The sequence below is a fragment of the Somniosus microcephalus genome, chromosome 5 (assembly GCF_052327205.1).
Source record: "Somniosus microcephalus isolate GS21.2 chromosome 5, FLI_Smic_1.0, whole genome shotgun sequence".
NCBI classification, from domain to species: domain Eukaryota; kingdom Metazoa; phylum Chordata; class Chondrichthyes; order Squaliformes; family Somniosidae; genus Somniosus; species Somniosus microcephalus.
In genome coordinates, this window is record NC_140991.1 from 167,273,429 (window position 1) to 167,295,921 (window position 22,493).

General features: G+C 44.5%; 1 protein-coding gene across 2 annotated transcripts in view; it reads left to right on the plus strand.

Moving 5' to 3' along the window:
* LOC147117432 (aryl hydrocarbon receptor-like) overlaps positions 1 to 22,493 on the plus strand; it is a 239,811-nt gene that overhangs the window by 145,503 nt on the left and 71,815 nt on the right. For both annotated transcript variants that reach the window (XM_085988413.1, XM_085988414.1), the window contains one exon: positions 7,683 to 7,772. In XM_085988413.1, coding sequence (XP_085844539.1) covers positions 7,683 to 7,772 — 90 coding nt within the window. The remainder of the gene's footprint in view (positions 1 to 7,682; positions 7,773 to 22,493) is intronic.

Below are 22,493 nucleotides of genomic sequence, written 5' to 3' on the forward strand. Positions count from 1 at the left end.
CACGGCCCCGTTTTCTGGTCGCTGTTTGCGGCCGCTTCGGAGGAGGCGGCCGCTACTAAATATGGGGATCGGGCCGGTTTCGGGGCAGAACCGGGGCACTGCGCACACCGATGACGTCATCGGTGCCGGCGCAATGCTAACGGCTACCGCCGCCAATACCGCTGCGCTGAATATCAGCGCAAACTCATTTTTGGCGCAAAAGCCCTCTTTAGGCGGTAACTGGCCGCAAAGCTGGCAACGCCTTAATGAATTTCTAGGCCACTGAGTCTTGCCTCACTGAAAAATCATTTAAACAAATAGCAGGTGGCCCATGGTACATGAGAGAAATACACAAAATTTAAAATATTTAAACCTTGTCTGCCCATGAGGTTTTTTTTTAAAAAAAAGGGCAGGCAGACAACTTGCACCACAGTGTTGGGAGGATGGTAAGTGTGACGCCAAGTAATATAAGCAAGTCTTGCAGCTTTTTCCATTAAAAAAAATAATACTTCAGCTGTTACTATGCGTCATAAGGGATGCCAAAATGAACGAAATAAATCTGACAACAAGGTTGCAAGCAATGTTCTCTAATTATTTCTGGCGGCACGCGGCCCCTTTAAAATACCGTGCATGCGTAGGTTTTGCATTGAAAAGCTGGCAGCACGGGTTTCCTGGAGCGCTGCGCAGTCACGCAGCTTAAAGGGAACATGGTTGCAAGTATTTGAATATATTATTAATGTCTTGTCTCAACAAACTAAACTTGAATGCAACTGCTGAGGAACAGCACTAATTCTAGCAATAAACTACCTAGAAATTTCTGGGTTCTAAGTATATTTAGCAATTTATACAAGGAGCTAAATATAGACAAACATAATTAAATTGAAGAAAAGAAACTACTTTTGAAAATAAATGTGACCACTGTTTGTGTTAATTTAACCCTTTTTAATATGGAATATTGATGTTTATTTAGAACAGTATTTGCTTTTACAATATTCTGTCTGAATCTCTTGAGCTCTGCTCTCCCTTTTTCCGTTTTGCCTTTGAAAGAAGGAATCCCTCCTTCAGCAACCATTTAGAAATGCAACACATTTTCCTGTGTTATGAATATGCTTGTTCTATAGTGCTATAAGTATCTTTGATTGTTAAAATATTGGTGTCATGAGAGCTGACTTGAGGAATTATTGAGGGAGCTGAATCAATGTAAATTGAACAATTGCTGAAGCACACTAGGTTAATTATATTACTGGAGAAGTTTAGCTCTCATGCTGTGCGTCAAATTTTTCAAGTTGGCTCCTAAAATGGTTCTTTGTCCTAATTTTTTTTATTCGTTCTTGGGATGTGGGTGTCGCTGGCAAGGCCAGCATTTATTACCCATCCCTAGTTGCCCTTGAACCGCTGCAGTCCATGTGGTGAAAGTACTCCCACAGTGCTGTTAGGGAGGGAGTTCCAGCGACGATAAAGGATCGGCGATATAGTCCCAAGTCAGGATGGTGTGTGACTTGGAGGGGAACTTAGAGGTGGTGGTGTTCCCATGCGCCTGCTGCCCTTGTCCTTCTAGGTGGAAGAGGTCGTGGGTTTGGGAGGTGCTGCCAAAGAAGCCTTGGCGAGTTGCTGCAGTGCATCTTGTAGATGGTACACACTGTAGCCACGGTACGCCGGTGGTGGAGGGAGTGAATGTTTAAGGTGGTGGATGGGGTGCCAGTCAAGTGGGCTGCTTTGTCCTGGATGCGGTTGGAGCTGCACTCATCCAGACAAGTGGAGAGTATTCCATCACACTTGTGCCTTGTCGATGTTGGAACATCCCAATTAACCTTATCGCACATCTACATCATCAACATGCTCAGCACATCTGCAGACTGGAAACACAAATAATAAACTTTGTTAAATAGTTCAATCTCTGGACACTGTCAATATTGATAAGCAATTTTGACCTATGTTATTGTGGTTTACAGTGGCATCGGAATGGCGTGATTAAGTTGCAGCCCTTTGTAAATTAGTGCTAGCTATCTCTGACAGCCTATATTTTATTGAATGATAATTACATTGCTCAGATTTAGCAGTAGACTTGCTCTTTCTTTACTAATTATGACCGTTATTCATGATTATAGTTTACACTTTCTTTTTAAACATGGTTATATCAAGCCTAGGCAGCCCATAAACGAAACAAACATCTGACTGTGCAGCCTTTTAATGCACTGAGTAAATGAGCTCCATACGGTTTGTATTCAGTGGGCCATAAACAAAATTGGTTTAATGTTGCATACCAGAAGTAAATAGCTCTGTTATGAATTTGTTCTGTTCTCTGTAATTAAATTAAATGCAAAGTTAATATTCCAGGCTAATTTAGTTTCCATTCTACCACCCTGGTAGTCACATGGTACAACAATAAAGGTATTGCTGGCTAATCATAGGAGTCAACCTCCAGTATTGCCAACCCCACCGCCTCATAAATCAGGAGACAAACTCTTAAAAATCATTTGGTATAGAAATCATCAGTTGCTATTTTTTTTTCCCGGCTCGACTGCTCGCTGACCTTTGCTCCCGGACAGGAAGCGCTTTTGGCCGTCACTAACCGATTGCCCTCTGAACCTGGTATTTTTTTTCACATATGCACAAATTGCCGTATTTTTCCCCCCCAAAATCCCGCGATTTAGATGTTCCATTGCGAGATTGCGAGTGATGCTTTAGTTCACTCCAAAATTGCGAGTTGGCAATACTGACATGCATTGATCACTTCTTTAAAAAAAACTATTAAATTTGACTTGCCTTTAACAAGTCTGTGCTAGCTGTCCATGCATTTCTAAATAATCACAAATTTACTCTCCACTTAATCGATTCTAAGGGCTGGATTTTACCAGCCCTGAGGAGACGGGTTTGGAGGTGGGACTGCTGGGAAAGTCAAAAAGAATGGGAGTGGGTCCCGAACCTGCTCCCAACCTGCCTCCAACCAATCTTCCCGGGAGTTGGGTCCCCGATTTGTACAGGGACCCAACTCGTAGCGGTGGGAAGAGGATTAAAGCCACTTAACTGCCTGTTAACATGTAATTAACAGGCAGTTAAGAGGCTTTTTCTCATTTTGCGACTTCTGCTGCGGGCTTCCCAATGTCGGGGAACCCCACCAGGGTAAGTGAGGTGTGCTGTGGGTCTGTTGTACTGTTGGTGTACAGATGACAGCTGCAGAAGTGGTGTGAAGGATGCAATGGGACACTGGTGAGTATCAGAGGTAAGGGAATATTGGGAAAGTCATTTTTAATATGTTTAGATTTTTCTGTAGGTGACAAGCTTTGAAGTGTTTGTGTTGTTTAAATGGGAGAAGTGACAGATCGCTTCTGTACTCTCACCTGCAGCTGCCATCTGTTTTATCCTAAGGAGAGAGTCATTGGAGAGCTTGGGTGCAAGGGCTCACCTTTGTATATTGTTTGAAAGCACCTCAATGCTGTCGAACACTGTCAAATCATCTGTCAAAAATTTTTGGTTCATGTGCCATTAAGAAAACCGGCAGATGAAGCGTCATCAACTGCCGTTATCTGACACCGGCTTTCCCTTAATTAGCCAGCAAGCCCGCAGGGCGGGCTTAACCAGGCCAATCGGGAAAATAACGTCTGTGCGTCGGACGTTGCTGGGGGAGGGACTAGAACACGGAAGGCAGTAATTCCGCCCCCAACTCGTCTCGGTGAGTGAAATCAAGCCCATAGCGTCTGCCCATGACGAACTGGTCTATAGTTACCTTGTTTATCCTTCTCTTCCTTCTTGAGCTAAGTTTTTTCATTGGCTGCCCTCCAGTCTCCTAGCACAATTTGTATACCTAAACAAAAGCACCCCTCCATAATGTTTAAATGCGTTTTCAATCTGGGTCAATCACCCAATCTGCCCCATGCTGAGCGGCGAGTGACAGGTTAGCTCAGGAATTACAGCTGGAACCCTGGCTCTGATGCAACAATTGAAGGAGCACTGGCGGGAATAACCACTAAAGCCGAATAATTTGAAATTAAAACCTGCACCACCAACAGAGGAAAAAAATGAACTGAAACAGATGGAAAAAAAATACAAACACAACAGAATTGGAAAATTGGAAAAAGACCAAAATCTTTCACCCTGGTTAATCCTGGCCCTCACCTATGCGTGTTTTATATGAGTGCGGCCTGATGACGGCCGAGCTGAGCCCACAGACTCAGGTGTGGCAGAGTGAGGAAGAACCCAATGGACATTATGAAAAGCCCTCTGAACCTGGTTAAAAAAAAAATTTGTGCATGCGCAAATGTCGTATTATAAATCCCGAGATGTAGGCGTTCCGCGAGTAATGCTTTATTTCGCTCCGAAATCGTGTCTCTTGTGATGGAATTGCGAGAGTTGGCAATACTGAATCTCTATCAATTAGTCTACAACAGACCTAGGCAAGGAAAACCCAAGTGGTGGCAAGCTTTTGGAAACCATAAAGTTTCCTGTTCTTCCAAACATACTACACTTGCCATTTGTCATGTCTCAAATTACTCATATACTGTATCCCAAAATATTATTTTCTGGAAGAAATCTAATTGATTTCAATTTGAATGAATCAACGCTATCTGCTTCTACCGTCTCCCTGCGGCGCCTGTTCCACAGATTGACCACTCGCTCTTTTAAATAATGTTTGCGCAGATTATTTTTGAATTTATCCCCCTTCAATTGCAGGCTGTATTCTCTGCTTCTACTGTTCTGGACGAGGTGAAACATCTGGTCATGGTCTATGTTATCTGGTCCCTTTAGAATCCTGAAAAAAGCAATCATATGAATTTTCAACCTTGTCTTTTCCAGTGAGATTTTGCCCAATTTACATAATCGCTCCTCATAATCCAGTCCTTCCATCCTTTCAATCACTCTGGTTGCTCTCTTCTGTATTTTTTCAATAGCTGCAATATCATTTTTGTACTGTGGCAACCAGAACTGTGCACAGTATTCTAAATGTGGTTACATTGATAATTAATAAAGTGGCAGGATTACCTCACTATTAACTCACTAGTTCCCAGAGTTTGCATTTGCTTGTTTTGTAAGTAGGCCAGAGACACAGATCGGGATGGGAATGTAAGATGGACATGCAGTGGCAAACTTTAGGGAGTTCACAATCTTATGGATAGATTGGAGATATTCGACAAAGCGGGGTCATGATCTGTGTTTGGTCTACCCAATGTGAGGTGAATGCACCGAATAGCAAATACAGTATCGTAACTTGAAGGAAGGGCACTTAAAACAGTGTGTCTCATGGAGAAAATGTTTGGGTTCCCTATACAAAGCAACAGACAGATTTGGACTACCTACTATGTAATTTTCATTGCTCACAGTGCAGTCCTTTCTATATGGGGTCTCACCTGCTGTGCATTTCCGACATGGGCCGGATTTTGCGACCCCAACAGGTGTGTACGTGCCCGTAGGGGCCGCGCAATTGCCGGTTCCAGGCATGCAAAGCGCATGCACTAAAACCAGGAACTTGCGATCTGTCATCATCCGTATGCCCAAGAAAAGTGCCTCTGCGGATGGAGAGTTGCGCTATTTGCACAACTTCCATCTGCTGAATGCCTGTCAAATTTTTACACCTGGTAAAAGCAGGCGTAAGGTCTGCTTTTACCAGCTTAAGAGTTTAAAAAAATAGGAAAATGAAATTTGATAACTCATTTATATAAATTAAAAATACTCTTCAAAAAGGTACGTTTATTTTTAGCCCCGTAAAAACATTTAAAAAAAATTTCAAAAACATAAATTTTTGTTTAAAATATTTAATTAAATGGTATTTTAATTAATTTTAAATGTGTAATGAAAAAAAATGATTTAATGTGTTGTTTTTAGGTGGTTCCCATTCATACTTTTGACAGTTCTGTACGTACTGTCAAACGTTTGAATGGAGATTCCCATTTTCCATTGGTTGGGCCGGCCCACGTGATCCCAGGAGCGCCTACGAACCGCTTGCGCCCCTGGAATACGTGGGGCTCTGCCCGCGCAGACCCGGAGAGGCCCAGGATTGCAAGCCGCCATTCTTCCCGGGCCGCCAGGTAAAATCGTAGACATTTTGCAGGTTGGAGGCGTCCGCACGCGGGAAGCCTCCGATCGCAAATGTTGGCCCATTCTCTTTATTTCAAATTTCTAGCATTCACAGTTTTTCTTATAACTCCTTTTGGAAAGCGGTTATTCTTTTGTAAAACTGTCCACGTCCATTGTCATAAATCATTTTCTTTATTCTTTAGCTAGGTTGGGAGGATATAAGCTGCTTGAATGCCACATCGCGAGAGTATGGTTTGGTTTGATGGGTTTTCCAGAGCAAGTTGAGTACCCTAGTATAAATTGCTTTGCTTTCAGTTTAAGTTTTCAGTCTTCAATGTCTGTTTCTGTGAACTAAAGTTCAGTACCCTATACACTTGTTACAGGTTAGTGCAATATTTTCTTCAAAATTACTTCAGTAATGTGCTCTGATGTGTGCTCTGGAGTATATATTACACTAAAATCTATTTGAGGGGTTAATGTAAACTGCACGAGTGAAATTTAAGATATTCATAAATGAGTTTGCTACTAGTTTGAAATTGTTACAAAAGTATTTTTTTTAGTATATATGTATTTAGGTGGGGTGATTTTTTTTTCTCCCCAATTTGGCATGTTTTGTATGTTGGGGTTGGCTGTCATTGTGATATGCAACTGCCAGTGCACTGTTTGGCATTGACACTATTGTATTAAAAACTGTGTGAATAATGCAAATTAGTGAAGAAATCAGTTGCTGTTGATTGTAGGGAGATTCTAGTCAGTGTATATTAATTATATGGCTATAAAAATATCTATGGAATTGTGTTAAAGCTGATTTATTATTGTACCATATATACTTTTGTGTTAGCTTAAGTGCTTTACATCCCGGCCGTCACAATGTGATTTAATTGGCTGATGAAACCAGAATATTTTTTTCAATGAACTCGCCAGTTGTAGTGTCTGCTTATGTTTGAATTGACTTGAAATATGCTATTTTTGCTGCATTTTCCTTCCTCCAATTGTAATAAACATTGTAACCTGATGATACCTTTGTGTTCTTCTTTAAATAACTTCTTTTCTAGTTTCCTCCCCTTTTCTCCTCTGATCCTGAAGGTTCTGACTCCTGCTGCAGTTTAGCTTCATAGGCATTAGTAACCCTACAGCACACTGCTCAAGTGACCATTTATTATATGTGAGCCTAGACTGAGTGTTGGAAGATAATTCAACCATAGTAACATTACAGCCAGGCTCAACGTGCCCTCACCCGATTTCCACTTTCCAGATAAATCACTGGATAGCGATCTAGAGCATGAACCTGGTGATTTTCTTTCTTCAATCATAGCACCCCAACTGTTGCCCTGCTGTAGTCCACTAACACGGCACAGCAGAACCAGCCTGAGACTTCTAGTCTGTGTGGCAAAGTGCCACATAAAGCGATGCATTTGGCCACTAAGCCGTTTTGAACCTCACCTTTTAGAGTTATTTTCAACACCACCCCACACACTATCCGGCCATATTGTATGCATTATATGACATTAAAAATAGTCTGAGGTTTCTTTCATGAGTTTCTCTCTTCTTTTGCTCCCCAGCTGGGTTCTATCTACCACTTCATAAGTTGTACATCTCACTTATGAGTAGATTCTGTTTACCGTTTTATAGGAAATGTTTTTATCATGTTATTGATCCATTTGTTGACTTTGTATTCTTTTACTTTCCAGGCTCTCAGTGGATTTGTGCTGGTGATTACAGCTGAAGGTTTAGTTTTTTATACATCTTCCACCATCCAGGACTATCTCGGGTTTCACCAAGTAGGTTTGTTTTCTCTTTTTTTGTTTCCATAAATATGTATGGATTTCAAAAATGAGCAACTTATTTATTACAGTTTTGGATTTCCATGTTAATATTCTATGTTTGCATGCAACCGTTTGCGTGTGAAATTCAAGTTGGACCTTAAGAATGTGATTGTTTTGGTATTTCCTTAACTATTAACTGGCGCAGAGATGTAATTTGCTGCCAGTCAAAAAAAATTACGTTTATTTTTCAGCAGGTATTCCCGGCAAAGGCTCAAAACTACTATTTATTTATTCGTTCATGCAAAAACCACAAAAGAACCATACATGGTAGTCTCTATTGTTGCTAAAATAAATGTTATTGCAATTATCTGGACAAATAGTGTAAACCAGATGACTATATAAAAGCTTTTTTTTAAAGTTGTAATTTAGTGGTTTACAGAATTGGAATTCGGGTTTGTTAACTAACTGAATTTTAAATTGGGTCTCTTGTTTTTATTTTTCAGTTATACTAGTCAGTCTCTCGTGATATTGTACAATGGGAGTTAAGAACAAGTACAATTATTTGGGTGAAGTGGGGTTAGATTCTGGGGGATAATTGGAGCAGGGTGTGTAGACAAAGTTCAGTCTCAATTTTAAAGTCATATATTTGGTCCTTTTTATATTTCTTTTAAAAATTTCTGTGTCTGCATTTCTAATGGGCATGGAGTCATTTAACACTTCTTAACACCATCTTGGGGACCTCTGATTTTGGGTCAGCTGGAGTCCTATGTAAGTACTTCTCATTTCTGGATGTTGATCCAAAGCAGCCACTAAATAATTTCAGTGATTTGAGTTCTACTGTACATTCATCTGGTGCCAAGTTATTTAAAGGTTGCCTGCCTTGGAATGGCATCTAGAAATGAGAAGGATCGCAGCAGTCCCAATGGGTAGACATTTAGTTGACATGAGTCCGTGGCTAAAGTTAGCTGAGTGCCTTCAGTAACTAAGCAAAGTATTGAATCCCTTTGATGGTGCGACTAAGTGTTGACAGTTAATATTTATTTTAATGTGTAGGAGTTTTAGTAATTATTAGCATATACATGAAAGACGCACTTTGCCCTGTAGGTGCCTCCTTAGACTATCTTTCCCTTTTTTAGCAGGAACAGGCGCACAATTGAGTCTCAATGTACATACACAAAAAAACCTAAGGGATCAGCTTTCTACATTAACTTACAGAATATCCTAAACTGCACCGTAGTTAGTTACCTAACAAAATCTACTGTCCACGTAATGGAATCTACCGATACATAATTAAGTTTTGCTACTGGTTTCCACTCTCATACCTCCCCACATAGATGCACTTTATGTATCTCCAACAAGCGAGAGTCTAACCACCTCCCCTTGACATTCAATGGCATTACCATCGCCGAATCCCCCACCATCAACGTCCTGGGGGGTCACCATTGAGCAGAAACTTAACTGGACCAGCCACATAAATACTGTAGCAACAAGAGCAGGTCAGAGGCTAGGTATTCTGCGGCAAGTGTCTCACCTCCTGACTCCCCAAAGCCTTTCCACCATCTACAAAGCACAAGTAAGGAGTGTGATGGAATACTCTCCACTTGCCTGGATGAGTGCAGCTCCAACAACACTCAAGAAGCTCGACACCATCCAGGACAAAGCAGCCCGCTTGATTGGCACCCCATCTACCACCTTAAACATTCACTCCCTCCACCGCTGGTGTACCATGGCTGCAGTGTGTACCATCTACAAGATGCACTGTAGCAACTTGCTAAGGCTTCTTCGACAGCACTTCCCAAACTCGCAACCTCTTGCACCTAGAAGGACAAGGGCAGCAGGCGCATGGGAACACCACCACCTCCAAGTTCCTCTCCAAGTCACGCACCATCCTGACTTAGAAGTATATCACCGATCCTTCATCGTCGCTGGGTCAAAATCCTGGAACTCCCTTCCTAACAGCACTGTGGGAGTACCTTCACCACACGTACTGCAGCGTTTCAAGAAGGTGGCTCACCACCACCTTCTCGAGGCAATTAGGGATGGGCAATAAATGCAGGCTTTGCCAGTGATGCCCACATCCCATGAATGAAAAAAAAACTACCTTTCAGCCAAGCATCAATCTAGCCTAAGATATTGCCAAGTGCCCTTTGGGTATGCACATCCATAGAACATCGGTAAATATCTTGAGCGTGAAAATGTTTTTAATGTGTCTACAGGGCGCGAAGCACACTGATTGGTTCAACAGTAAAAAGAACTTGTATTTATTTAGAGCCTTTAATATTGCAAAAATCCCAAGGTTTTTCATAGTTGGGGATAATATCTAAGCAGGCGTAGGATGAAAATTAGGAAAGGTGGCCAAAGGTGCAGTTAAATTATATCACACAGACAGAATCACAGAAACCCCACAGTGCAGATAGAGGCCATTTTGGCCCATCGAGCCTGGTTGGGAGAGATTTAGAAAGGTTGAGGGAGATATTTTGACTATGGAAGCAAGAGGGTGAAGGCTGTGCCACTGATGGTGGTAGAGCATTCTTGGTGATAGACTGGATATGGGAGTTAAAGCTCATTTTAGGATTGAAGTTGAGTGCCATCAGGTTAAGCTTGAGAAAATGTCCAAGAAGGGGGATGCATCAGGAGCTAAGGCATGAGTTTCTAGTGGTGCCAAACAGGATTGTTTCAGTCTTGCCAATGTTGAGCTGTAAAAAGTTTTGCCTCATCAATGACTTGATGTCAGGCAGCACAGCGACAGTTATGGAATAAAGAGTGGCAATATGAATTAAATGGTACAATTTTAAATGGGGCACAGGAACAGAGAGAATTGGAGCTTCACATACACAAATCTTTGAATGTGGCAGGACAAGTTGATAAGGCCATTGAAAAAAGCATACGGCATCCTGGGCTTTATAAATAGGGGCATAGGCCGGAATTTTCCAGGGCGTCAGCGGGCGGGATCAGTGACGGGTCAGGTGGGAAAGTGTTTTTTTTTTTTGACAGAGGATTGGGAACCCACTGTCAACTCACTGCAACGCGCCTTTCCCAATGTTGGGTCTGTCAGCACTGAGCAGCGACGGGCGACCCAGTTAAACTAATTAAACTAATTATAATGTATTTACCAGACCCTTAACAGGCTTTTTTACCTTACTTTCTAACTTTAACTTCTTGACCACGGGAACCACGCTGTTCGGTGACCACGTCTGGCAACCTGAGGCGGGAGTTCAGTGGCCATTGCTCCAGCTGATTACTTGACAGCTTCAGATGTACAATAAAAGCTCCCACCTGACAGAGATCACTTTACTCAGCCACAAACTCTTCCTCACTGCATTCCCAGCACAGAATCAGCATGCTGCAAGTCTTTCCACAAGTCTCCATCCAGTTTCACCTCCTTACCTCTCTCTCCGTTGACAGATCGCTTCTGTTATCTGTACTTCACCTGCCATATATTCCATCAGCATGGGTGCCGTTTATACTCTCTCACCTTGATCCTCAGAATCGGACCATGATAAGCCCCAACACCAGCAGCACCAGGCACACCAGCAGCACTAACAGCAGCACCAACCTTCTCCACAATCACCCGATGCTGCACAGGACAGAGGGCATCACACCCGAGCACATTGCTGCCCGGGAGGCCAGGGATGGCCTCATCATGGCCAGATTTACATAACATTACGCTGCACACCCATATGGCTGCCACATGATGCACCAGGTTGGCATCACCCCACACCAACACTATAAAGTATCCCTACAATGCCCAAGCCATTCCTTTCACACTCGTCACCATTGTGGGGGGAGGGTACCGTTCTGTCTCACCATTCACTGCAACTCACTAAGTCACTTCCAAAGGTGCACACAAATCTGTCCAAGACCGGAAAGTGTTAAAAATAAAGATTTCTATGTTTGACAGTATAATATTACAAACTTTACATAAACATTGGATAAAACACCTAAGTGACTACCCTTGTGTGTTGTTAGTTGGTATGATTGTACTAGGATGAGGGTGAGTGTGAGGGGTGACTAGTGAGGTGGGGATGTGATAATGTAGATAGATAGGGATGGGTGGAGGTGCAAGGTAAGTTGGTGTGAGTAAGGATGTGCAGGAGTAGGGTAGGGAAGGCAGAGTGATGGGGATGTGATGAGCGGCATAGCAGGATGAGGTTGAGTGTGGCTTTGTACTCTCATTTCGTGATCTAATGAGATCATTGAAACGTTTGCGGCACTGCACCCAGGTCCTCCTGACCACATCCCTGCTTATACCCTCCTGTGCAATGTGCAACCAGGCTATTTTGTTCTCCTGCAGAGGTCTCTTCCACCCATCGAAGGGAAGAGGACCTCTCTGCGTGCTTGTGACTCCCTCCATAAGTATATGGAGGGAGTCATGGGAGAACCTGGGTGCAGCCCTCTGCCTCTGCAGTCATTGTCCATGTTTGCAGCACTTCAATGCTGTAGAACACTGACAGCACAAAGTCAAAAGAAAGTTGGCCATGGTCCCTTTAAAGAAACCAGCTGATGACGCATCATGAATGACGTCACCAGACCTGCTTCATCTAATTGGCCCAGGAAATGCACTGGGTGGGCTTAACAAGCCCTATTTTAGACAGCGGGATGGAGCCAGCAGCGGGGCTGTGACCCGCCACCGACATTGCCCGCCCCAGACCTGCCGAGGTAAGGAAAATCCTGTCCATAGAGTGCAAAATGCAAGGAAATTGTGCTAAACCTTTACAAAGGTTTATAACTGTCTACGCCTCAGCTGGAGTATTGCGCAAGAGGCCAGACTTTGGAACAGTGCAGAGAACACTAGTTCGGCCTGAGCTGGAGTATTGTGTTCAATTCTGGGAACCACACTTTAGGAAGGATGTCAAGGCCTTGGAGAGGGTCAGAGGAGATTTACTAGAATGATACCAGGGATGAGGGGCTTCAGTTATGTGAAGAGACTAGAAAAGCTGGGATTGTTCTCCTTTGAGCAGAGAAGGTTAAGGTGAAATTTGATAGAAGAGTTCAAAATTATGAAGGGTTTTTGATAGAGTAAATAAGGAGAAACTGTTTCCACTGACAGGAGGGTAGGTAACCAGGAGACACAGATTTAAGACAATTAACCAAAGAGCCAGAGGGGAGATGAGAATTTTTTTTACGCAGAGAGTTGTTGTGATCAGGAATGCACCGCCTGAAAGGGTGGTGGAATTAGATTCAATAGCAACTTTCATTAGGGAATTGGATATATACTTGAAAAGTAAACATTTGCAGGTAGGCTGAATGGCCTTCTTCTGTACTGTAGGATTCTATGAGATGGAGATGAAAAACTGGGTACATAATCAAGGTCTGATTAGATCCTGCCAGTATGCAAAGAATGCATGAGGCGAGGGCCAACTCGAGACAGTACATCGAGCATAATGCACCCCACAGATGCTTCATAGATTCTACCCCTCTCTGGGGCAAAGCTACTGGAGAAACTGTGGTGAGGAGGACAAATTACTACACATGCTCTAGTTATGCTCCCATATTTAATCATTCTGGGCATCAATCCAGGATGCCACACAATGCATGATGGGCCTCAAGCTCTGCAGATTTATGCCTGTGGCTACTAGTCCATTGGAGAGCGAGTATACCAGTACTGTCCCTGGTAATATTACACAAAAACTTCAATCAGTGTGAGTAATGCCACAGGAGGTCTTCATTAGCTTTAAAAAGGAAGTGGAAAAATATTTGAAGAATAAAAATGTTAAAGCAGCCAGCACAGGTGTGATGAATTGAATGGCCTCCTTCTGTGCTGCACAATTCTGATTCCAGTTGACTCTCATAATGGTGGTGCCAATTGTGGCAGTAATTTGCACGAAACAGTGTTTCCTGGTAATTATTATTGTTTGAGAGATGGCAGAATGGGTTATCCATGGTTACATAATTATTTGAGAAAGAAATAAAAGGGCAAAAAATCTTGGGCAAAAAGATATTTTAAAGTTAAAACATGTTTCACTATTCTTGCAGGTGTTACCTTCAGAAATGACAAACGCTTGAGTTGTTAAATAACATCAAAAAGAAGAGCTTCAAAAATAGCAAAAGATTTAGTAGATTTCAAATTAATAAAATTTCAGAAATCCATAGTCCAGGTAATTGCAATTACAGGCAGCCAGATATCTCTAATATCTGGCTGCCTTTTGGAAATAAGGCATTTGACAAGGTGCCACACAAAAGATTATTGCTTAAGATAAAAAATCACGGGATTGGGGGTAATATTCTGGCATGGATAGAGGATTGGCTATCTAACAGAAGGCAGAAAGTTGGGATAAATGGTTCATTCTCAGACTGGCAATCAGTAACTAGTGGTGTTCCGCAGGGGTCAGTGCTGGGTCCCCAACTCTTTACAATCTATATTAACGATTTGGAGGAGGGGACCGAGTGTAACATATCAAAGTTTGCAGATGATACTAAGATGGGAGGGAAAGTAGTGAGTGAGGAGGACATAAAAAACCTGCAAGGGGACATAGACAGGCTAAGTAAGTGGGCAGAGATTTGGCAGATGGAATACAATACTGGAAAGTGTGAGGTTATGCACTTTGGCAGGAAAAATCGTAGATCAAGTTATTATCTTAATGGCAAGAAACTGGAAAGTACTGAAGTACAAAGGGATCTGGGGGTCCTGGTGCACGAAACTCAAAAGGTTAGTATGCAGGTGCAGCAAGTGATTAAGAAGGCCAATGGAATGTTGGCTTTCATTGCTAGGGGGATAGAATATAAAAATAGGGAGGTATTGCTTCAGTTGTACAAGGTATTGGTGAGACCGCACCTGGAATACTGCGTACAGTTTTGGTGTCCATACTTAAGAAAGGACATACTTGCTCTCGAGTCAGTACAAAGAAGGTTCACTCGGTTAATCCCGGGGATGAGGGGATGGACATATGAGGAGAGGTTGAGTAGATTGGGACTCTACTCATTGGAGTTCAGAAGAATGAGAGGCGATCTTATTGAAACATATAAGATTGTGAAGGGGTTGGATCGGGTGGATGCGGGGAGGATGTTCCCGATGATGGATGAAACTAGAACTAGGAGGCATAGTCTTAGAATAAGGGGCTGCTCTTTCAAAACTGAGATGAGGAGGAACTACTTCACTCAGAGGGTGGTAGGTCCATGGAATATGCTGCCCCAAAAAGCTGTAGAAGCTACATCATTACATAAATTTAAAACAGAAATAGACAGTTTCCTAGAAGTAAAGGGAATTAAGGGTTACGGGGAGCGGGCAGGAATTTGGACATGAGTCTAGGTTCGGATCGGTCATGGCCCTGTGGGTAGCGGAGCGGGCCCAGGGGCCGTGTAGCCTGATCCTGCTCCTATTTCGTGTGTCTAATTCTGTTAGATTCAGGAGATGGTTCTGTGATAGTGGATTGGCGGTTAGGATCAGATCAGCCATGATCTTATTGAATGGCGGAGCAGGCTCGAGGGGCCAATTGGCCTACTCCTGCTCCTATTTCTTATGTTCTTATAATATTTAAGATGTCTCTGTCTTGTAGTTCCACAGCAGCTGGTGGTTTTGCAATTCATATGGAGCACAAAGAATCAATTTGGTTGCAACAAAGCCTGTCTTATGACTTTTATCAACGGCATGGCCTTTGAGAGCAGACAAGGTGGCGACATTCTTTGAATAGGTGGTAGCAATCGATAGACAATGTTGGAGATGGGTGTGGTCCTGCACTACTTGGTATAAAAGAATTACCCTAGGGCCAACCTGAACATACAAAGCGATTCAAAAATAAGACTATTAACCAGTCAGCTCACCTAATCCTTGCATTTTTCTTGGCATGCTGTACTGTAAAACCCTGAAATAGAGCAAGAATACAGTATTACAGCACACCAAGAAAAAATCCAATCCATGGCTAATCTTGTCCTTTTAAGTCTCAACCAGTTTGTATTTAAGGGGTTGTAAGTGAAATGTCTGTGCAGTCACTAATTCCCTTTCTAAAGTCCATAGACCTATAGCCAATGTTTTATCTTGCAGCTCTCAAAAAGAAATATTCTTTTTCCGTATTCATCCTAATTAGAGAGAAAATTTAATTTAAAACAAAATTAAAATTCCCAAAGTGCAAGTCATGAACGATCTAGTATTCAACTTTCTTTTGTTGAAACAAGAAATACCTAAGATTATTTCATATTTTAATAAATTGCCTGCGCAGATCTTCTGTTTCATAATCCAGAATTCAATTTGTGCAGACAAAATGTACGTGCTTGCTAAATATGAACTGAAAGAGGACACCAGTATTTGCCTGCAGTTTTATTTTGGTTCGTATGAATTCCATTATTAAAATAAGCTCCACAAATTGGTGGTAACCATTTGTCTTTTGATGCTGTTTTAGCCATTTAAAACAATATGGTTGCAGGAAAGTTCTCGCATCTCTGGACAAGTTTGATGTAAGCTCTATTTCTCTGCTCCAGGTTATCTTGGCACCGAATATATTATGTAAATTGCTTCCAAATGTATTGGCAAAACATCAAACTGGTCATAGGTTAGCTGGTACTTGAATTTAAAAATATGGTTTTTGGTACATTGTAAATATAATAGTAATGGTCCTCTTATTTCTCCATTTCTGAGACTAAAGTAACTTGTATCAGAAAACTACTGGATCTTATAAAAATCAGTTGTGTATTTTATTCATAATTAAAATGTATAGCCTAACAAAAAACACATTTGTTATGCATTTCATTTTAAAGATAATGGGGGAGAAATTGAGTATAGCTCCGTTTGGGGCGCCAGCCTCGCCGGAAACATTCACGCCCCCGCACCAGAATTGAGTGGTTGCGCCCCAAAGGGAAGCGCGGCGCTACTGGAGGCGCCCCGCATCCCTCTTGGGGCGCTGCGAGTGAATATCGTGGCGCTACATGCCGCAGCGCCACACGCTGCGGCACGTCGTGCTGTGGTATTGCAGGCCTTCCTCCCCTTCTTAAAGAGGAGGGGCCTTGTGCCACGCGATCTGGGGCCCAGCTGGGCCCCCATGGATCAGGAGTGCAGGCAAAAGAGACCGGCACCAAAGAGAAGTGCCGGGCTCTTGGAGCGCAGCTGGCACTCCGTGGGGGGGGGGGGGGGAGCGGGATCAGGAGGCCGGGGATGGGAGCGCAGGCAGGTGCTGGCAGCGGGCCAACAACAAAAATGGCCGCCCCGCACCTCGCCTTTAATTTGCGCCTCCCCAGACGCAGGTAGGCCCCCCTGAACCCGTCAGACATAGCGTCCGGCGGTAAATCAGGGGGCGCTGCCAAATATCGCGGCCGGGGCGTCAGCGGGGCGCTGCGCACACCGATGATGTAATCGGCAGCGGCGCAGCGCTAACGGTTAGCGCCACTACTAACGTCCCGCGGAATTTAGCGGGAGGCGTGGGCAGTGCCGCGCCCGGGTGCCAGTTGGCTTGCGACCCACTTAGCGCCCTCTTAAGGCGCTAACTGGTGGCGCAACCTACTGAATTTCTCCCCCAATTAGTTTTAATAGGAATTAATCTTTCTCTCCCCAATATATGGGAATATAACATTCTTGCGACATTAGGCTTTAGTGATTAAGAGATATGTAATTTCTTTCTCCTAGGTTTGTGCATTCTATCACTCTGGCTCTTTTTTTAAACTGTAATTACAGAAATGTAATGTACTTCCTCTAACATTTCTGCATTACTTTTCACTCTTAATCAGTCAGTTTTATTATAATTAGCTTCAAATTTCTAACCTTTGGTTGGTTCTAGTACATGACCCATTAAGCGGCCTTTAGTTGTCCCAGCTCCATATCTGACCATGCTTAGCTTCAGCACACCACTAAGAAGAACTCTCCTTCTGCACGAATCCCATGGTTCCTGATCCTAGGTTCATTCATATATTAATGTTTAGAACTTCTCCATGCCAAGAAAAGGCTTAAATTGTTTCAAGAGTTTATTGCATTTTTACTCTCTTTGCCAATGTATGCAGTTGGCATCCCTAACTCAGCTGGTGGCTCTAGCCAAATACCACCCCCCAACCCCCTTGCTCTGTCAGGAAGGTTTATTTCACTTCTCTCTTTGCCTACATATACAGTCAGTATCCTCAACTTGTCTGCAGGCCTCTCACTGAGTTCTCAGTGGGAGCAACACTTCTTGTGCTCTGGGCCCATTTAGCAGCAAGCCTCACTGATAACAAAAGAGTGCTAGTACTGCAAACTGCTCCAGATGGACCTTTTTGGAGGTCCCGCCTACATTTTCCTGGGTCTTCTCTCCTGATTTCAACCAGCCTTTGCCCCATCCCTCCAAAATACTGTGAGACCTCCTCAATATTGCCAATTGCTGTGCCCACACCCAAGAACTCCTAGTGCTCCCTCACCCACTCCCTAACCCGCCCCTCCATGACACCCAAACCCAGGGTCCCTTCTCCGTCCTAAAGTGCTCCCAAAAGCCAAAATCTCCCTTCCCACTACAACATTTCTGGAATCCCTCCCAGTACTCCAGATCCAGAAGGTGTTTGATGAGGTTCCACGTAAGAGACTTCTGAAAATGAAGACACGTGGCATTAAAAGGAATATAGTGCATGAAACATAGAAGCAGGAGTAGGCCGTTCAGCCCTTCGATCCTATGCCATTCAATTAGATTATGGATGATCAACTCCATTTACCTGTCTTTTGATCCATTTCCCTTGATACTTCTACCTAACACAAATCTATCAACCTCAGTCTAGAAAATTCCAATTGACCCAGCATCCAGTCTTTTGGGAAGCGAGTTCCAGATTTCCACTGCCTTTGTCTGAAAAAATGCTTCCTGATTTCACTCTTAAATGGCCTAGCTCTAATTTAATTTATGTTCTCTTATTCCGTTTCCCCCCCGCCCGCCGCGCACCCCCCCGCCGCAACCAGAGGAAATTGTTTTTCTGTCTCTAGCCCATTGAACCCCTTGATCATTTTAAATACCTCCGTTAGATCACACCGCAACCTTCTAAACTCAAGGAAATACTAGCCAAGTTTATGCGGCCTGTCCTCACAATTTAACCTTTTCAAGCTCTGGTGTCATTCTGGTGAATCTACGCTGTACTCCTTCCAATATATCTTTCCTGAGGTTCGGTGCCCAAAACTGCAATACTCCAAATGGGGTCTGACCAAAGCTCTCTACAACAAAAAAGCATCACTTACTCATTTTTGTATTTCAATTCCTTTTGAGATAAACGCCAACATTCCATTAGCCTTTTTGATTACTTTTTGTACCTGTGCACTAGCTTTTAGTGATTCATGTACACAGACACCTAAATCCCTTTGCTCCTCCATAGCTCCTAGGCCTAGAAATTCAGTTGGTAGCGCCAGCTGCTAGCGCCTTAAGAGGGCGATAAGTGGGGCGCGAAGCGGCTAGCGCCCGGGCGCGGTGCGATCTACGCCTCTTGCGAACTTGAGTGAAGATTTAGCGGCGGCGCAAAACCGCAACGCCCGCTCAGCTGTGCACGCAGATCCTGATGTCATTTCATGGTGCAACGCCCTTGGTGCGCCCCGAACCGGAACTTCAGTGGCGCCCCCCCTTTCCACCTGGCGCTCCGAGCGACTGGTTGAGTGGAACGGTTCCCAGTCGCTGTGGGGCTGGGGGGACGCTATTTAAAGGGGGCTCTTCCTGCATTCTTTGTGGTAGCCATTTTGGACCACTCCTTCTGTGTGAGAGAGAGAGAGATTTGCAGAGAGACAAAGGGAGAGAGCTTTCTGCTTTGACTCAGTGCTCGCACAGGTACTTAGTGCTCGCACAGGTACTTCTGGCTTCAGCCCAGAGCTTTGCAGTTGGATTGATTTTTCAGCGCCATAGCCTTGAGTGGCCACATATAATGGGGGCTGCAATGGGTTGAAACATTGGGTTTCTGCATTGCATTGAGAGGGCTCGGAGACACCGAGAGAGAGTGCCAATCATGGCCAGACGGCGGAGAGCCAACAGGCGTCGGCACAGGAGGCCTTACCCTCCCAGGGTATACCGCCAGCACTTCTCCTACCTCAACATATCTGAGGAGCAGTGCATTCGGAGGCTTCAATTCAGAAGGGAGGTGGTCACTGAGATCTGCCACCTGCTTCAGAGAGATCTGCAGCCTCAGCTGAGGAGCAGGACGTTTCTGTCGGTGGCAGTGAAGGTGACAGTGACTCTCAACTTCTATGCCACCGGCTCCTTCCAATCCGCTACTGGGGACATTGCCAATATCTCCCAGTTCGCGGTGCATCGCTGCATCCACCAGGTCACGAATGCCCTCTTCAAAAGGAGACGTCAGTACATTTCCTTCCCCATGACCCTGGACAAGCAGCAAGAGCGTGCAATGGGATTTGCAAGAATACCGGGCTTCCCCATGGTCCAGGGCGCCATTGACTGCATGCATGTGGCTTTGCGGGCGCCTCTAGAGAATGCCGAGGATTACCGCAACCGGAAGGGGTTCCATTCGTTGAACATGCAGTTGGTGTGTGACCACAGGCAGCTGATACTAGCTGTCAATGCCCGCTTTCCAGGCAGCAGCCACGACGCCTTCGTCCTGCGCCAGACTTCTGTGGCAGCCATTTTCGAAGCCCCGGCTCACCCAGGAGGCTGGCTTCTCGGGGACGAGGGCTATCCTTTGTGCACTTGGCTGATGACCCCGCTCCGTGCGCCCACCACCCCTGCTGAAGAGTGATACAATGACAGCCATCAAGCGACCAGGAACATCATTGAGCACACAATCGGCGTGCTAAAGCAATGGTTCCGATGTCTGGACCATTCCGGAAAAGCCCTACAGTACTCGCCTGAGCGAGTCTCCCATTTCGTTGTAGTGTGCTGCACAACCTGGCTATCCTCAGGACACAGCCACTGCCAGCAGACATTGGAGGACCACCAGAGGAGGAGGAGGAGCACCAAGACGGGAGGGAGGCACAAAGTGCAAGGGCCGTCCGTCAGCGGCTTATTGCAACTCGGTTCTAGGCCCCCTCTCAGGGAATGGCTTGTGCCATTGAAAGAACATGAATGGACCCGCTCCGCAAACCCTGAGCCGGTCAAGGCAACAAATAGTTCAAAGTGCAAACATGCACAATCTGAATAAAGACAGTTATTTATTTAACAAACTCTGCGCCCTTCCCGCATGACAAACAAATACAGAGAAACCCCCAAAAAAAGTCAGACACATAACTGGCTCTCACAACCTGGAGACAATGAACAAAAGAGTTAAACAAAAATGACCATGATCCTCGGCCTTCACAAAAAAAAAACACAACATTTTGCCAGACCTCCTCCTTTTTGGCCTGCGAGGGTGATCTGCCTCGCTTGCGAGATTGGCCCCTTCCGGCCCTGCAGCTCCTCCGCAATGGGACCCCAGTGGCTGCAGCAAGGCTGGGGGAAGGCTGCTGAGGGTCAGATAGTGAGTCGGCAGATGCCCTTGGGGGACGGCCTGGACCAGCTCTGGACCTGGAGGGTCCGGCTGCTGACTGCTCCAACTCTGCTTGGGCGGCAGCAGTCTGTCCTACGGGTGGTGGCAGCTGCAGTGGAGGAGTGACAGTGTTGGCAGCAGGAATGCTGCCAACCTGACAGAGCACAGGCACTCCCTGGTTAGACGAGGCACTCGCACGGGGCAGCACTGAAGCATGCGCAGCAATCTGCTGAAGCACAGACTGCTGTCCTGCTGCAGCGCGGCGAGGGCCCCGGCGAATCCTGGCCGATCTAGCGAGGGTGGCAGCAGTTAGTGCTCGTGTGGCCCTGAAAAATAGCAAAAGATTTAGTAGATTTCAAATTAATAAAATTTCAGAAATCCATAGTCCAGGTAATTGCAATTACAGGCAGCCAGATATCTCTAATATCAGGCTGCTTTTTGGAAATAAGGCATTTGACATGGTGCCACACAAGATTATTGCTTAAGATAAAAAATCACGGGATTGGGGGTAATATTCTGGCATGGATAGAGGATTGGCTATCTAACAGAAGGCAGAGAGTTGGGATAAATGGTTCATTCTCAGACTGGCAATCAGTAACTAGTGGTGTTCCGCAGGGGTCAGTGCTGGGTCCCCAACTCTTTACAATCTATATTAACGATTTGGAGGAGGGGACCGAGTGTAACATATCAAAGTTTGCAGATGATACTAAGATGGGAGGGAAAGTAGTGAGTGAGGAGGACATAAAAAACCTGCAAGGGGACATAGACAGGCTAAGTAAGTGGGCAGAGATTTGGCAGATGGAATACAATACTGGAAAGTGTGAGGTTATGCACTTTGGCAGGAAAAATCGTAGATCAAGTTATTATCTTAATGGCAAGAAACTGGAAAGTACTGAAGTACAAAGGGATCTGGGGGTCCTGGTGCACGAAACTCAAAAGGTTAGTATGCAGGTGCAGCAAGTGATTAAGAAGGCCAATGGAATGTTGGCTTTCATTGCTAGGGGGATAGAATATAAAAATAGGGAGGTATTGCTTCAGTTGTACAAGGTATTGGTGAGACCGCACCTTGAATACTGCGTACAGTTTTGGTGTCCATACTTAAGAAAGGACATACTTGCTCTCGAGTCAGTACAAAGAAGGTTCACTCGGTTAATCCCGGGGATGAGGGGATGGACATATGAGGAGAGGTTGAGTAGATTGGGACTCTACTCATTGGAGTTCAGAAGAATGAGAGGCGATCTTATTGAAACATATAAGATTGTGAAGGGGTTGGATCGGGTGGATGCGGGGAGGATGTTCCCGATGATGGGTGAAACTAGAACTAGGGGGCTTAGTCTTAGAATAAGGGGCTGCTCTTTCAAAACTGAGATGAGGAGGAACTACTTCACTCAGAGGGTGGTAGGT